General features: G+C 48.1%; 1 protein-coding gene across 7 annotated transcripts in view; it reads left to right on the top strand.

The window, feature by feature from the left end:
* Nucleotides 1-17,146, top strand: part of MTMR12 (myotubularin related protein 12) — an 84,124-nt gene that overhangs the window by 53,807 nt on the left and 13,171 nt on the right. For 2 of the 7 annotated variants that reach the window (XM_082382235.1, XM_082382236.1), the window contains exons 12-16: nt 1,726-1,796; nt 4,028-4,200; nt 6,321-6,488; nt 7,325-7,525; nt 10,449-13,297. In XM_082382235.1, the coding sequence (XP_082238361.1) occupies nt 1,726-1,796; nt 4,028-4,200; nt 6,321-6,488; nt 7,325-7,525; nt 10,449-11,018 (1,183 nt within the window). In that variant the 3' untranslated portion in view covers nt 11,019-13,297. Of the gene's footprint in view, nt 1-1,725; nt 1,797-4,027; nt 4,201-6,320; nt 6,489-7,324; nt 7,526-10,448; nt 13,298-17,146 lie in introns of those variants that run through there. The other 5 variants (XM_082382237.1, XM_082382238.1, XM_082382239.1 and 2 more) reach the window with 3 other exon arrangements.

Here is a 17,146-nt window from a genome sequence, read left to right as displayed (position 1 = left end):
ATCCACCTGCCAATGCAGGGGGACACGGGTTCGAGAAGATCCCACATGCCGCGGAGCAACTAAGCCCGTGTGCCACAACTACTGAGCCTGCACTCTAGAGCCCACGAGCCACAACTACTGAAGCCCGCGCACCTAGAGCCCGTGCTCTGCAACAAGAGAAGCCACTGCAATGAGAAGCCCGCGCACCGCAACGAAGAGTAGCCCCCGCTCGCCGCAATTGGAGAAAGCCCATGCGCAGCAACGAAGACCCAACGCAGCCAAAAATTTAAAAAAAGTAGTAAAGCAGCCTGACAAATAATTTAGCTGTTTTCTATTTCACGGTTAAATATTCTTAGATCACATATTCTGTTCAGGGCTCAGCTGGATTTTACATTCATTATTTATTATTTCTGTGCACATCTGATAAGAATTTACAGGCATGCTACCTGCCCACACAGAGATCTGCTCCCTAGACTCTAGACTAGGGATGGGAAGGCTACAAAAAAGGGGGCGTGGCAACCCAGCATTCTAATTGAGCAGCAGCGCTCACCCCCAGGGAGGAATCTGGGGCTTGAGAAGGGGAGGGGTGCTGAGTTTTCTGGGTTTGTCTTTGTTTTTGTTTTTGGCCGTGACCAGGGATGTAACCCGCACCCTCACAGTGAAAGTGCGGAGTCCTAACCACTAGACCTCCAGGGAATTCCCGGATGCTAAGTTTTTACTGAATACCTTTTTAGAAGAATTCTGTATCTTATATGTCTCTTACCTATTAAAATTTTTTTTTTAACTATCATTAATGCCAATTAGTTATTTTTCATTTTGGAGTCAAGTAGAGATTTCTAGAGAGCAGAATTTTATTCCCTTTCCTACTTCATATTTTGAATAGCTTCTGTCTGTTGCCCTTAAGTAGAGGAGAGGGCAAAGGGAGGCGCAAAACAGAAATGATGACGGGGTGAGAGCAGGGGAGAGAACAGCTCCGACCCCAGGACACATCTGAGGAAAGAGAAGACTCCTCCCTGCCACCTCGCTCGGCATTCTCTCTCACATCTGCCTGGGAGTTTGTGCAAAGGAGCCTCAGGCCTCCAAAAACTTTTTAACAAATTGGTTTTGAGGAGCCTACTGCATGTCCCTTAATTTGAATACATAATTGCAAGCATTGCGATGAATGTTATAAAATAAAAGAACCTTCCCTTCCATGGGGTGGGTGGAGAAGGTGAGTGTCCCTAACCGGGTGAGGAGCCCAGGGAGGCGCCACTGCTGCAGGGTTATCCGTGCAGAAGGCAGAGCTGCCGACAGCGGGAACAGTGCGTCGAGGGAGACAAAGGGGTTTCAGGGCACACTGGGCCTTTCCAGCCACACCAACACATTTAGCCCATGACCTTGAGTTAACAAAATGGACCTGCAGCACCGCCTCCAGATGTGGGCGTTTCTGGGTCTTACTGGGACTCACCAACACACTCAGATACGAATTTGCAGTAAGTATTTCTAGTTCAGGAATCACGTAGCAACATTTTTACATCAATTTTGGAAATCCCTTCTGAAAATTTTAAGTTTCTAATAAGCAGATGAGTGTCTTGCAGTATCTGAATAGCATGAGCTATAATTTCTTTCTTTTTGGAGATCTTTAGCATGAAACAGTAAATGAGATAGAAAACTGAAGATCAAGTCAGACTGCCTGTAAATTTCTTATTGTTCATGATACCAAGCTCAAGAACTAATATCTGTTTTTCTTGCCTCTCTCCTATGTAGACGCTGCCTGAAAAAAGCAATAGAGATTATAGAATGTCTAGAAGCCCAAAACATGAACGTTCTTCTTTTAGGTAATATATTTAAAGCACAAAGGGTGGTTTCCTTTTTCCTTTACTTGGGATTCTGTTTCTGTATATAGAGATTTATGTAAGTGGAATTGTCTTGTAGAAGGAGCGAGCTAGTGTAGAAATCCTTCCCATTCTTTTTACCCTGACCTTGGAATGCTCTGCTTTGGATTTCATTGTTATAGTTTAAAAATAAATTCTTTCACTTGGAACTCGGCAGACCTATTCGCAGCCCAAGAAGGAATTGTTTGGTATCTTTACCAAAGCTCACATTTCCTCATATTTTGAGGTTTTGTTTTATATTAACTCAGTTAAAGTTAAAATCTTTGGATGACCTTTTTTGTATGAAGAGACCCATGGATGGTTTAATTGTTATTTTTACATCTTTGTGTCTGGCAATTTCGTGCAGTTGCCACAGAAACTTTGTGGACCATGATTCCCTTTTCTTCCGTGGACTTAACTTCCTGTACATGTGGACAGGATATACACACCCAGAATGTGTAAAAGAAGTGTAAACCTCATACAACAAAGATTGTTGGTGGAATTGGTTAGATCTGAGCTAAAATATTATCTGCTGTTTTGAATATTTAAAGTTTCTTATAGCCCCATGCTTTACATTAAGTAGACTGTCTCATGTTTTCATACCCTCAGGCTTTTATCATTTTTCTGACACTTTCCATGACTGCTAGAATTTAGCTTCTGTGAGCAGACTGGAAATGTGTCCACCTGTGACTTCTGTACCCTCTGACTTAAATTTTAATGCACGCGCTGAGCACCTCCCATGTACAGAGCTCTATGCCTCTGCCTTCTAGAAGTTTACAACTTACTGAGTTTGAGAGAGCAGGCCTAAGGATGTTATTGAAAAAGATCTAATTAACAATGGCAGAACAGAGTACTGAGTAACTGGTGAAAAGGAGGGATAAAGATTGGGGGGCTGAGAGGTGCAAGTACCCAGGGCCAGACTGCACCAATCCCAGAGTTGCGTAAAATGAAATGGGAATCTTTAGCGGGTGAGGCTGAACCCTCCCTCACTCCCCGAAGGACTGCTGAGTTGTACCTCCTCTGAAATCTCATTCTCTAGCTGCTCTTCCTAGGACTCGCATGTGTACTGTTAACACCCTTCATACGCAAGAAGGAAGATGCTCTTAAAAAATGAAACTTGTTTTGAAAGGTGGTAGCACAAGAAAGACAAATACAAAAATCTGTTTCTTCTGAACCCATGTGTTCCCATAGTTCAGGCTTGTTTCCTGGAGGAGAAATAGGAGCACAGTGTAAGTGTGGCTCTGTAGTGCTTCATGACCCTGGGGTCAGGAGGAGAGTTTAACAGTGCAAACACCTCCCTACTTAGAATTCGTTCTGAAGTTTCTCTAAACCCACTACTACCAGCACCATTGTCCTCGTGGACATTTTAAAATAGCACCTTGAGTTGCACTTCTTTGTGTAAAGTAGAAACCACAGGGATGTAGACCTTGACTTTTAGGACCTTAAAACTCTAAGACAAGTGCACGGATGTAGATGTATGTTTTTATTTGCTACGAGTCATTTATGGTGAACGAGGATGTGAGCAGAATTTTCATCGTGTGGGTTTTGTACCGTGCACTCCAGGGGTGGGCACATGGCTTATACTTACCGTGGAGAGTTTTTCCTCTAGGCTAGGCAGAAAGAAGCAGGCCCCTCTGTGCTCCCAGACAGAAATGGAAAGAGCCGTAGTGCTGAGAATCAGAGCATTTTGGTGCAATCCAGGAACGCTACCCTTTCTCCGAAGCAGAGGTAGTGGAGGAAAGGCGGCTGAGAAGCAGTTTTGCCTCGGAACAATGAGTTCAGTGATGGAGACCCTGACACACCAGCTGGAAGGGTTTTGAACTTGGCCTGTGGAGCCCAGCAAGTGCCATGATGTATATGATGGTGCCCTCATCGCGTAGCACATTTGGACCCCGCATTCTGACAGTGGGTTTGCCATGCTGCATTTATTCACCAGTAACACATCCGTCTTTAGTGCCAGTGTGTGCTGGAACCGGTGCCAGCCAGGCTAGAAGCTGTTTGTCTCTCAGTCTGAGAACATTACCTTTTTCCCCCCACTGGCCCTGGCCGTTCGAGAATTAGAGCTTGACTGGGGGTGGCGGGCGCTGGTGTTGCGGCCCCTGTGTCCCCTGTGCCTGTGCGAGCCCTCTGCGGCTCTTTAACACTCGGTTCCCTCCTTCCTCTCCGCGCTGCTGCTGGGCACCCCCCCACCCCAGAGGAGAACGCCTCCGACCTCTGCTGCCTCGTTTCCTCTCTGGTGCAAGTGATGATGGACCCCCACTGTCGAACCAGGTTCGGCTTCCAGAGCCTTGTCCAGAAGGAGTGGATCGTGGGCGGGCACTGCTTCCTGGACCGCTGCAACCATCTACGTCAGAGTGACAAGGAGGAGGTGAGTGTCCCCATCACAGGCCCGGCAGCCATGGGGAAGCGGAGCCCCGTCTCTTCATTAATCTGTCTTCCGACTGACCGAGGGCTCCTGCCTGCAAAGGGCACGCCTTTTAGGGGCTTGTCGAGAAGGCTGAGGTCAGTGCACTGCTGGATGCCTTTCAATGCTTGAAACACTATTGAAACTCTTCCCAGGGGAAAGGGGTGTTTATTAACAAGTGTGTTCAGAGTCTTCTCTTCTAAATTGTTTACCCCAGGGGGGCTATTATATTTCATGGTGGAGGTAATACTGATTTGTAAAAAATAAAAATGAACTCAGTGAGAGAGACTCCCACAGTTTCTGATAATTTAGTCTTTGCCAAAAAAATGAACATTTAGGGTACAAGTTTCCGACAGAAAATACATAATAACACAAAGTAAATTTTCCTTGCAATAAACCCTTTCAAAATAAAGCACAGGGTTATGTGAATGCTATCCAGTACCAGGGCCTTCGCCATGGTAGCTGCAGGTCTGGGCCTCCGAATTCAAGCCCTGGAGAGTTAGCGTTACAGTTCAGTTAGTGAAAATGAGCCCCCCAGATTGGGGTGTACTTGTCTAGGTTACAGTGGTGCAAACTTCTTTGGCTGCATTATTAACGACTGTGGAAGGAAAAATGAAAACAGGTGAACTTTAATTAGATCACCTGCAGAGCTAACGTATGCTAGCAGGGCGACTGGTGGTTTTTCTTACCCCAGATAATAAGCACGTCTGTCTGCGGTGCTGGACAGCTTGACACGGCGGCCGTGGAAACAGAGATGTGGCTCTTGCCCGTAAGGGCTTGGTGTGTCCTGGGAGACCCAGCCCCCTCTCACTAGGCCTGCAGTTTCTTTCAGGCCTGTTCTGTACTCATCCGTGTCCCGTTGGGCTGAATGGACATCACCATCTTTCAGTCTTAAAAGGGACCTTGCATTTCTGAGATACTAATTTGAAAGGTTAATGGGACTCAAATAACATGACGGGCAGAAATAGCTGATACTGTGTGGGGAAGGTTGTGTTTTTGTATATCTCATATAGTTTGTGTATCTTGAGAAAAGGGGGACTGACAGGCACCGTGTCTAGTGGGGCAAGAGCCCGAGAGCAGATCAGGTCTGTTTACCCAGTGCGGGGAGGAGTCACCCGTACTTTGTGAGCCCATTTCCCTGACTGTACAATGAGGTCCAAACATTTTACGCTCTATTTAAATATGCTCTTGAACATAAAATGAGGTGTGAAATAAAGTTGCCCATTTAGACCTTTCTTTTCATCTCAACACTGACATACTGGAGTTTTGATAGAAAACTGGGTGGTCTACTTTGTGATGTAATTGACGCAGCACTGGACTTTGATTCAAGAGCTGGCTTCCCAGCTCCCGCCTCTCAGAAGCTGTGTGTGAGACCTTGGCCAAGCTCGGGAAGGGAGAGACCGTGACGTGGCCTGTCTTGTCCACCTGACAGGGTCACTGGTGACTGGAGGAGGAGCACTTGGGGTTGACAAGGCACCCTCAAAAACTCTCATCTCTACTATTAAAGGGCTTGCCTCTGAAGCTAATAAAAGAGGCCATTGGTTAAAAAAAGTGCATTTGTGAAAAATGTTAGAAACTCATTTTTGCTGCTTCTGCCTTCTCTCCCACCCTCTTTCTCTTCTGGGCCCTCATTGTCAGGGGGGTGGAGAAGGGAGTATCCACAAAATTTGAAGTAATTGAGTAGTAATTCTTTGTAATACAGTGCTACTAATGAGAAGAGTGGAATTCTTTTGTGGGGAACAGCATTTCATTTGTTGAGGTTCAGAGCTAGTGTTCCCTGTTACCAGGATCAGTTGCAAGTGCTCATCTGTCAGTGCTGATTGACAAGGAGATTTTTACATCATCTCAGGAATGTCTTTCACGCAGAGAGGTCCTGCCAAGTCCTGATGTTAATCCACGGGTGTGTGGTTTCAGTTGACCATATTTATCGCTGGGAATGGGATGGAGTTGAGAATGTGAATCGCGTGGAATGTTTCCCAGAGAATATAGTGCCCGGAAGAGGTTATTCCCCAGTTGTCGAGGTGGCTGCGCCGGACCCAGGACCGCTGGTGCCCCTCAGTCACGTGTATCTCGTTTTCACGTAGGTCCCCGTGTTCCTGCTCTTCTTAGACTGTGTCTGGCAGCTGGTGCACCAGCATCCCCCAGCGTTTGAGTTCACGGAGACGTACCTGACCGTTTTGTCAGATAGCCTGTACATACCTATCTTTAGCACCTTCTTCTTCAATTCGCCTCATCAAAAAGATACAAACATGGTAAGCGTCCCTCTTAGGACCCTGTGTATGGAAGAAGCCATGTCTCACAAGTAGGATGCAAGAAGATTGATGATAAAAATGGTGATTTTGTAACACTGATTACATGCTGGGCCCTGTTCTGAGTGCTTTCCGGGTATTGCTATTTAGTCCTCAAGCCCCCTGTGGGTCTGAATTATTATTATCCCTGAGGAGCTGAGACACTGAGTAACTCGCCCCGGGTCACACGGTAAGTATTGGAGCCGGGAGCAAGTGTCAGAGCCAGGAACGAAGCAGATTAAAAGTTGTCTTCGTGAGCAGGTCAGACGCCTTCTCTTCCATCTGCCCGCTGCCTGGAGTGACTCTGAAGAGAGCGGTGGCGGAGCCGGGAAGCTAGGCTTTCACTTTCCGTCTTAAACGTCTTTAGTCTCCCTTGAGGCCGCGCTCCCAGGGCCTTAAGTCTGCGCCATCGGTGCTCTGACCAGCCCTCTGGGGGCCTCGGGGTTTGCTGGAGCTGGCCCTCCAGTGGGATTTTACCATATCCCACAGGGAGTGGGAAACAGAACCCCGGGCTCCCCTCACACAGCCTCGCTGCTCACCAGCTTCGTGACCTCAGGCGGTCACTTCCATTTTCTGAGCCTCAGTTTCCCCAAAGGTGAATTGGAAAAATAGGAGTGACCTCACAAGGGTGTTGTCCTGGGAGACCGCGGATGGCATGCGGCCGCTGGAAGCAGCGCGCCCTGCCCCTCCCCACGCAAAGCCGTTAGTGCAGTGAGCAACCACTGGAAGGCTGGGTCTCAGGGCAGGCGGGGCGCGCCTTCCTGGGGCCCATCTCCCAGCACTGTGTTTGCTTTCCTCAGCCCCGCTGGAAGCGCTGTGACCTGTGCTTGTTTTGGCAGGGCAGGGAAAGCCAGGGTGCACAAAGCAAGCCTTTGAATCTGCTCACCGTGTGGGATTGGTCTGTGCAGTTTGAACCCAAAGCCCAGACGTTGCTCAAAAACCCTCTTTACGTGGAAAAGCCAAAACTGGACAAAGGCCAGCGGAAAGGAACGCATTTCAAAGTAAGACGTGCACATGTCTAACCCCCTTCGTCTGCCAGAGATCCCCGTGTCTGTAAGGATGAGAGTTACACGGACACAGTCTGCAGAGTCGAGATCGTGACGGGCAGATTGTCAGGGCCCCTGAGAATCCTTTGCCTTCAGCAGGCCAGCGTCTGTCCTGGTGAGACGTGGCCATTGGCTGAGTGTCGCCGGGGCTGTGCGTGGAATCGAGCGTCTCGCCCCTGCCCGCGTGCGGTTGGGGACGCCCATCACGGTGTGGGCTCTACGCCGTCTGTACCGGTTCACATCTTCAATAGCCAGGCCTCTCTTCACGCTAACAATGGTGTTTGCGACTAACGTGTTCTGTCAGGGGCCACAAAGTCTCTGGCACAACTCCCCGCATGCTGTTGGAGCTCAAAAACAGCCACAGACGCCCTGTAAGCAGACAGGCCTGGCTGTGTTCCAGTATTTACAAAAGCAGGCACCAGGCCAGCTTGGGCCCGCGGGCTGTTGTTTGCAGACCTGGGCTGAAAACGGCAGGCATCAAATTATTTGGGCCTCCCTTCAGATATTTGTTCCTGACCTCACTAGTTATTAACCCCGACGTTCCCCGGGTGATGCGTGATTTACATGGCATTTCCCGTTCAGTCTCCTGACCTGGAGCCCCTGCCAGCCCTCGACCCCATGAAAGGGAGAGCGGGGTGGTCAGTGGTGGTCAGTCACAAGTCGGTGCGCATCACTGCCTTCTCCGCCGCCATCCTTCTGATCCCGCCATCCCACGGGGCTCCTGGGCGCCCCGCCCGTCCTGCTGTGGGAGGTGGCTCCATTCTAAAGGGGCTTGGGGGCGCAGGTGAGCCGAAGCCAGCACTCGCGGAAGGCGCGGCTGCTGGGTAACTTAGAGCTGATGCTTCGCCCTTCAAGGGTCCTCAGGCCCAGGCTGGGCGTTTGCCCTCCTGGCTCAACCTCTTTCCTGTCTGTTGGGCCAGAGCTGCCCTGCGCTCCAGAACAGCTTGGCCGGAGGTCAGCTTTTGTCAGCGTGCTGCGCCCCCTGGTGGCTGCACGCACACTTCCCGCCCAGTCAGGATTGCAGGGCTGCCCAAGGCCGGAGGGGCAGGGGCCCTCAGAGGCGGAAGGGAGGAAATAAAAGCTCCACCCGGTAAGACTAGAGTCCATTTCTCTGCCCAGGCCCCGTTGTGCTAAGTGTCCCTTCTCCTTGTAGATGGGAGCAGAGGGCCTAGGTTCCAGGAGCTGGCCAGTGGGAGAGGCTTAAGCTGCAGGGTTGGGGCCTCTCAGCTTGTGCTAGCTAATGCAGAGCTGGCGCTGGGCCACCGAGGACCTGTGAAGCCGTTTGGTGAGGCATCTGGGCGTCAGGCTCGGGGCCTGTTGTTGAGTGGGCAGGTGGCCTTGGAGTAGTTCTGTAGAGACCAAAGAGCTGTGGCCGACCAGCACGACGCACTGCCCTGGGAATTACCACTCGAGACCATGGGGTCCACTCAGGTGTGGGGTCCCAGCCTCAGCCCTAGACCTTGACCAGGCTCCGGGGGCACAGTGCTGCTCACACCCGGCCCGTCTGGAATGCTCTGTTCACTTAGGGCTTGAGAGAGGGGCTTGCAAGACAAGGAGAGCTCTGTTAAGAGTCCAGGCTCTGGAGCCAGACTGTGGTTGTGAAACCAGGTCTGGCACTTGGTAGCTGGGGCCTTTGCAGTTACTTAACCTCTTTGCCTTAGTTTTCTCATCTGTAAGATGGGGCAGTAATAGTGACTTTGAGAACTGGGTAAGTGGTTGCACGTTAAGCGCTGAGCACAGAACCCGGCAGGCAGTGAACACTCCGTGGCTGTTAGGTTCCACCTGCTTCCCCTGATCCCTGACTCACCTGGATCACTGGGGGGAAGAGGCCGGCCCCCGACTCCTGGCCTTCGGCTCTCCTGCCCCCAGATGGAAAGTCAGAAATCCTGGCCATCTCTGACTTGGGGTATTGTGAATGGTTTTGCTTTCTACTTTGTATTTTTATTGTTGTTCTACATTCCATAATAAGGAAATATTTTTTATAAGGGAGAACCCCTGGCAGGAACATGTTAGAGAGTTAGGAGGCTAGCCCCAGAATAAAACTTTTATCTATTCTGATTTCAAATGGATACCTCAGGAGCAAAAGAGTTGGAGAGAAACAGCTTCTCCTCAGATTTTTACCTTCTCCTTTGGGCACCAGGGATCCCTTGTAACCGTCTTTACCATCTTCACAACCCTCTCACAGTGCACCCCCAAACACAGCACCTTGCTTTGGCTGCAGGTAGAATTACCGAGGAGGACGAAAGTGTAAACGCTCTCGCATTTTCTCCTCCGTGCAGCTCCTCAGACAAGAACATCCAGCCCGCTTAGCCAGTCCTCAAGTTCCTTTTGCTCCCGTCTGTCTCTTTGTCCAGAATCTCTTTGACTTAGGCTTGACCTCCCGCTGGATGCCCAATAGCCTACAAGTTAAGCCTACAAATTATTTCATTGGAGTGACAGGCTCTTCAGGTTGTCGGCACCGCTTCCTCACAGGTGTTCTGAATATTGTGGAAGCGAACACCCTAAATTTCTCAAAGAAGAAACATTTTGCTCCTTTCAAAAATGAATAGGCCTCATCCCCAAACTCCCCTAAATCATCATCAGCCTATCTTAACTTAAGCTTGTCCTTCACAAGTACTTAACGCCCCGCACCTGGTTTCACCCATTTGTTTATACCCGCAGTGTGCATCTGACACGCGCATTGTGGCATAAACAGGAATCCCCTACCCGCCCGCCGCTGCTTTCTCTCTGCATGTGATAGCGTTGCAGCGAACTTATGTTCACGGGGCAGTTCTTATATCTCATGACTTCTGTTAAAGCAGGATTCTGCCTTGATGGGAACAGCTGTCACTGTGCTGTCCGGCTAATCAGAGATTTTTATCTGTGTTTTCTCTCAAAGCATCAACGACAACTTTCTTTGCCACTCACCCAATCTAAATCATCTCCCAAAAGAGGATTTTTCAGGGAAGAAACAGATCATTTAATTAAAAACATTCTGGGCAAGAGAATTAGCAAACTGATTAATTCCTCTGAGGAGCTGCAGGACAACTTCCGAGAGTTCTACGACAGCTGGCGCAGCAAGCCCCCGAACTACCACGGGCTACTGCTGCCTCACATCGAGGGCCCAGAGATCAAAGTGTGGGCCCAGCGCTACTTGCGGTGGATTCCGGAGGCCCAAATCCTGGGGGGTGGCAGAGTGGCCACCCTGAGCAAACTCTTGGAGATGATGGAGGAAGTCCAGCACCTACAGGAGAAAATCGAGGAGAGACACCACAGCCAGGAGGCCCTCCAGGCAGAGGCCGCCTCGCTGCTGAGGACCTCGGCCCGCCTGTCCTCCTTGTTCCCTTTTGCGCTGCTGCAGCGCCATTCCTCCAAGCCAGTCCTGCCCACCAGCGGGTGGAAAGCTCTGGGAGATGAAGAAGACCTGGCCAAGCGAGAAGATGAGTTTGTGGATCTGGGGGATGTGTGACTGGTCTGCTCAGTGGCGGTGAGAGAGGAGCGTCACAGGCTGAGGCAGGAACCAGACACGTCCGCTGTCTGCATCGGGCCGTCACGCTGAAGCTGACTGCTGGGAGGAAGCCTGGGCCTTCAGGAAAAGAGCTGGCTCTCATTTCCCCCCCCGCCCCCCATGGTTCTGAAAGACTATGCAATTAAAACCATAGCTCTAGTATTATTAATGGAAAGGAGTTACTGCTTGACCCATAGTACAACTGTGGCCAGTGTCTTCTGCATTAGTATCATACAGACCCTGCGGTAGCTGGTTTACTACTTAGAAAGGGCCTTGGTAAGATGTGCTTGGACTCCATACTGTCTTCAGATCTTTGCTGTGTCAACGTGATTTATCCAGTCGTCGGGAGTAGTAAGTGTCTCTCTAGCCCCTCTCGGTTTGGAACAAGTCCAGCTTTACCTGATTTGTGTGTGGCGAGTTGAGAGATTCAAATAGAGGTATTTAGATGTATGGCCTTCATTTCCAAACCTTAGCATCGTTCCTTTCTGCGTCCTCTTGCCACGTGTGTCACCATCCTGACATTTCCCAGCATCCTCAGGCTGTGTCACTTTATGTGGGACAGGGGACTGGCTCGTGGGCCGGCAACTCCGGGTCCCCTGCCTGCTCTGTACCCACTCGCCACTGCCCCTGCACGCTCCCCACCTTGGTGCACGTCGTCCCAGGATCTTGCTGCTAAACCTGTTGGTCAAACTGGGGGACTCCCTTTGGTTTGCCCAGAGGAGCTTCCATTTTTCTGGAGGCGCGCAGTGTTTGAAAGCAGTTGCTCTGCCTTTTCCTAATAGCACGCCGGGGCTTCAAGCGTCTGTGCCCGCCGTCCTCAAGACGGTTTCCCCAGATTCTATTACCTTATAGACTGATGAGTAGGATCACTGTTGAACGTAGCTTTCATAGGGAAGCGGTCAAGCAGAAATATCAGGAGTGATGGTGATCACATAGTACCTCAGCGATTTAAAAAGCCATAGAAGAAACTTGACTATGCCTGGTAACCTTCCTGGATCTGCTGTCTAAATGATATATATTTTTTAAATGCAGGAAAGTACACTTTGTAAGGACCAGCTTTTTCATTCTCCATGGAACCCTGTTCAATTCCACAAAAGGAAGGGGAAAGAAATTATCTCGCATTAGAATGTTTCCTATCGAAAGTTTGCCTTTTATATCCATTCGTTCTCCAGTGTAGATCCCAATTTGAATATTGCCTGTTGAGAAAAACTTTCAGTTGCTCAAGGGCAATAAGAAATTTTGAAACTATTGACAAAGAGGAGTTTCTCGGTTTGCACTGGATCGTCTTTTGTACACACAAGAAATTGCTTTGCGGTCCTCCCCACGCCATGTTGGTGTGTTAAGACAGTGGAGATTGAGGGGAGGGGAGGATTCATGCATCTGGGGCCAAACACATGCCCAGTCCTGGTTGCCTTAAGAGTCTCACTAGCAAGGTCAGTGTTGGGCTTGCAGTGGGGATTTTAAAATGACCCTAGTTCGTTGGCTACCTTCTTGTACGTTCTGTGGGCCTTCTTAAACTAGCACTAACCTCCCTTCCCTGCCCCACTGCCTCCCAGGTACACTACGGAGCTAACTAGTTTTGTTACCGTATTATAATGGGAATATTTATGCAGTAGCCTCTTCAGTCTTAAGATCTTAGTAATTTTCATTCCAAAAATGCCTGGTGTGATGCTTTTCACTCCATAAAGTATGGTTTAAAGGCACAAGGTCACGGCCCCTGTCACAGTGGTTGAATGTGCATTGAAATATTTTTCTATGATTTTTTTTTTTTTTTATAAAATTACGATAGAAAAGTAAGCTGTTGTAACATGTAAGGTCATGACAGTTTATGTATTTATATTTGAAATCAGATTTCTATAAAGTTGTATTTGTGTACGGGATCCTCAGTGGGTTTATATATTGTGACATTTTTACTCAAGATTGAGATGTGGATTATGCTTAACAGTAAAAGCTGAAATGAGACCATTTACTTTGTCTGAAATGCTGCGCTGTGCACGTTTGCAAATGTACATTAACTTCCTGTATATAATATCTTGAGTTTGTTTACACCTCCAAGTTTTTACACTGAAGATAAATTAGCTTTAATTACATTCAAAACTTTTTTTAAAAAAGGGAATAAGCTGTTGGGCTAAATCTGTATAAATGTGCTTTTTATTTTCTGGATGTACAATGAGCGTTTATACTTGTATTTCACTGCAGCATATCCGATTGCAGAAATTAAAGCACAATTTACAATACTGTATTTGGTGTGGTTGATATAACATGGAATAATTACTTTCATTTAGTCAGTGTGTGTGTGTTTGTGGGTGGTCGATTGGTTGGTTGGTGGGTGGGAAACCAATAACCAAATAAAGATTTGAAATTTCAGGAGGAGATAAAATACTGTGACGAAAAATAAAATAGGGTAGGAGCCCTACAGGGTAAGTAAAGGGAAAAGGTTTTTTTAATCCCTGAAATTAAATATCACTGCCTCTTTGCTTTTGTGGGGATATGTAAAATGATAATTCTGTTATTTTGTCGCTGGAATGGATCTGAGTTCAGTTAAACCACGAAAGAGAGGAGGCTTCGCTTTTCCTCCCAGAGAGGATAAGCACGCTGGCCTGGGTGGGATGGTGTGTACAAGTAGGATTTTTTTCCTCATTCGCCAGTTTAGCGTTTACTAGATTGAGACCTATGACTTGTGGTGGTTGAGAAGTTCCCTCCTCTGCCCTTTCCTGCCCGTGGCCCTCTCCCTCTCCGTACCCCTGCTCTGCTTGCCCCTCCTCTGCTGTCGGCCAGGCCCAACCTCCTCTGTCACAGAGCCGGCTCTGAGCCATCCCTGGAACTTCATAAGCCCTCACTGCTGCCACATTCCCTTCAGATGTGTCAGTTCTTTGACACTTGTATTAAACTCCCAAGTATTTAGTAGTTCTGGCCCTACAGGCTAGGCGACTCCAGTCCTGTTGTCCACGTTTGTTAACCAGCTCTTGGACTTGGGATGACTCGGCTGTCTCTGTCTCCAGGTTTTACTCGTTCCTAGGTTTCCAGGTGAGGGTGGTGGAGGGACCGGAGGGGAGGGGAGGGGAAGAGTGGGGCATTTTCCATCCAGCGTGAAACAGGACTGTGGGGAGAGGTGGCTCCTGTTGAGAACAGACTCCTGGCTCGTGCGCCTTCGTGTCACCTCCTGTCCTGGAAGGTGAGTCGAGGGACGGAGGGAGCCTGCACTCCAGCCTGTTTTCCCAACCCCTCTGATGGTTGTGGTCAACATTGCTCAGCAGGAGGAGAGGCTCCTCAGCTGCGCTTGTGCCCCCCTGGGCTCTAGAGCATCGGTGAAGCCCGCCCTGGGGTAGGACCACTGCAGGGACAGGGCCTGTAGTGACACGGCCTTCCACGTAGACCCTTCCAGCAACCTCCCCCAAATACACACACTCTCTCTCGCCCTTAAAAATATTAGATGGGGATGGGAGACGCCAGACCCTGTGTGTGCCGTGGGCTCCGGTGTAACCAGGGATCGTCCACGGGCTTGCACAGGAGAATGCTGACAACCGAGCTGGCCACCGGTCATACAAAATAACTGGTGAAATGTCATTTGTATATTGAACAGGAAAGTAATTTGTTCGAGCGATGGTTCTGTGTCTTTAAAAACACAGACATCTTGGTCTGTTTTGTGGTTCAGGCCCAGGTTCTTTTAAATTCTTTTGTTTTTAATCCTCCTATTACACCCTATGCCTTTAGCAATTTAAGGATATGAAGTGTATAACCATATGGAAATATACACAGTAAGCTTTTGGCTTTCTTTTAGGAGAATCCAGTTTTGCTAGCCAGTCCAGCTTTTGTTAGTAGTTTTGTTTTTTTAATTTAGATTTGCATATTAGTTTTATGGAAGGCTGTGTGGCTTTCTTGTTTTCAGTCCCAGTCATTTTTCAAATGATCATCTTCACAGATGTTCGGGGCCAGGCGAGTGCAGGGCTTGCTTATCGCCAGCGCTGAAAGGGCACAGCGCGTGCCATTCCTGGGCTGGGAAGGAGTGCAGAGGGGCCGCATTTCATCCCTCAGACTGACCTGAGGACCTCGGTCTGGAATGCTCTGCGGTGCCTCAGGGAGAGTTGGACACAGCCCAAGCCAAACTACCTAGGATGAAAAGCAGTAGCTTGTCTGGGCTGAGGGTAGAGGTATGGGGACAGCGCTGGGCTGGGAAGGGGGCCCGAGGGCTTGTTCTGGAATGATGGTAGCATTCTACATCTTGATCAGTGTTTGGCTTGTACAGGTGTGTGCCAAAACTCAGTGAAAGTACATTTAAGCTGTGTTTCACTGTATTTAAATTGTACATTAAAAGAAAACTAGGCAAATATTGAACTCTAGTTGATACTGCCACCAAATTATTTAGGGGGAAATGCTCTCTTGTCTGCATTTTACTTTGAATGGCACCAACAGTAAGAGGGATTAATGGTTGGGTAGAGGGACGGACATGGCTGAATATGTGATAAAGCAAGTATTAGCAAAATGTCAGTGATGTGATCTCGAGCTGGGTGTGTGGGAGTATGAGTAGCCACAAAATTCCTTAAAGTTTGCTATGTTTGGAAGTTTTTACAATAAAATGTTGGAAACATTTTAAAATAAACCCTTCAAGAATTAATTCTAAACAGATGGGAAAAAAGTGCGTAGGAGTATATCAGTCTTTTATGGGAGAAGAGAAACCCTATCCTTATCAAACTACCTGGCCACCAAGAAGATATAATGGAACTCAGAGAAGGGACCAGAATGTTTGTGTTCTCCCTCCCTTCCCTCCTTTGAGAATTTGACAAAGATGACTGCATCACAATTAGTGAGCAGTTAGTAGCTGTCAAAGTACCTGCCCCCTTTTTCTGTTTCCATTGTCTCTGCGCCATCATTTTCTGTTGCCTGGATCATTATTCTAAACTCCATTTTCTCTGCTTTTGGTCCCTTCTCTCATGCTGCCCGTGAATCTTACTAAAGTAGTCATGTGATTTTTTTTTCTTTTTTTTTTTTCGGCTTCAAAACATGTAATAGGTGCATCCGTTAGAACTCTGGGTTGCAGTATATTAAGCCAAAAAGAGGGATTGTATGTGTTTGAAGGTGTAAGTTGGAGATGCTGTTGGGTCTTGGTTCCTGAAGCCCATGGAGTCTTTTCCGAGTGTTCTTTGCTGCTCCTGTGCTGCACACCAGCTTTCTCGTCTTTCCAGCCGATGAAGTGGGATGAAACTCCCACAGTCACTCTGTTTTCAAGAGGCCAGTCAGATTGAACTGGAACCTTGGTCGTATTCCACATCCTGGACAGAGAGTCTGGGCCAGCCAGCTGTGGGGCAGGGTCTTCGTGTGGGACTCGGGCCACTCCTACCAGCTCTGAGTGTGCTGGGCACTTACTTGCCTTCCCAGCACAGACTTTGACAGCTACTAACTGCTCACTAAATGTGATGCAGTCATCTTTCTCTGTCAAATTCTCAAATTTTGTCACATTAGGAATGTCACAATTCGTTTTTTTTTTTTTAATTTTATTTATTTATTTTTATACAGCAAGTCCTTATTAGTTATCCATTTTATACATATTAGGGTATACATGTCAATCCCAATCTCCCAATTCACCCCACCACCACCCCCCCCCCGCCACTTTCCCCCCTTGGTGTCCATACGTTTGTTCTCTACATCTGTGTCTCTATTTCTGCCTTGCAAACCGGTTCATCTGTACCATTTTTTTAGGTTCCACATATATGCATTAATATACGATATTTGTTTTTCTTTTTCTGACTTACTTCACTCTGTATGACAGCTTCTAGATCCATCCACATCTCTACAAATGACCCAATTTCATTCCTTTTTATGGCTGAGTAATATTCATTGTATATATGTACCACTCTTTATCCATTCACCTGTTGATAGGCATTTAGGTTGCTTCCATGTCCTGGCTATTGTAAATAGCGCTGCAATGAACATTGTGGTACATGTGTCTTTTTGAATTATGGTTTTCTCTGGGTATATGCCCAGTAGTGGGATTGCTGGGTCATATGGTAGTTCTATATTTAGTTTTTTAAGGAACCTCCGTACTCTTCTCCATAGTGGCTGTATCAATTTACTTTCCCACCAACAGTGCA

The sequence above is a fragment of the Balaenoptera borealis genome, assembly GCF_965194805.1.
Source record: "Balaenoptera borealis genome assembly, chromosome: 2".
NCBI lineage: Eukaryota > Metazoa > Chordata > Mammalia > Artiodactyla > Balaenopteridae > Balaenoptera > Balaenoptera borealis.
This window is presented reverse-complemented; position numbering and strand designations above follow the sequence as displayed.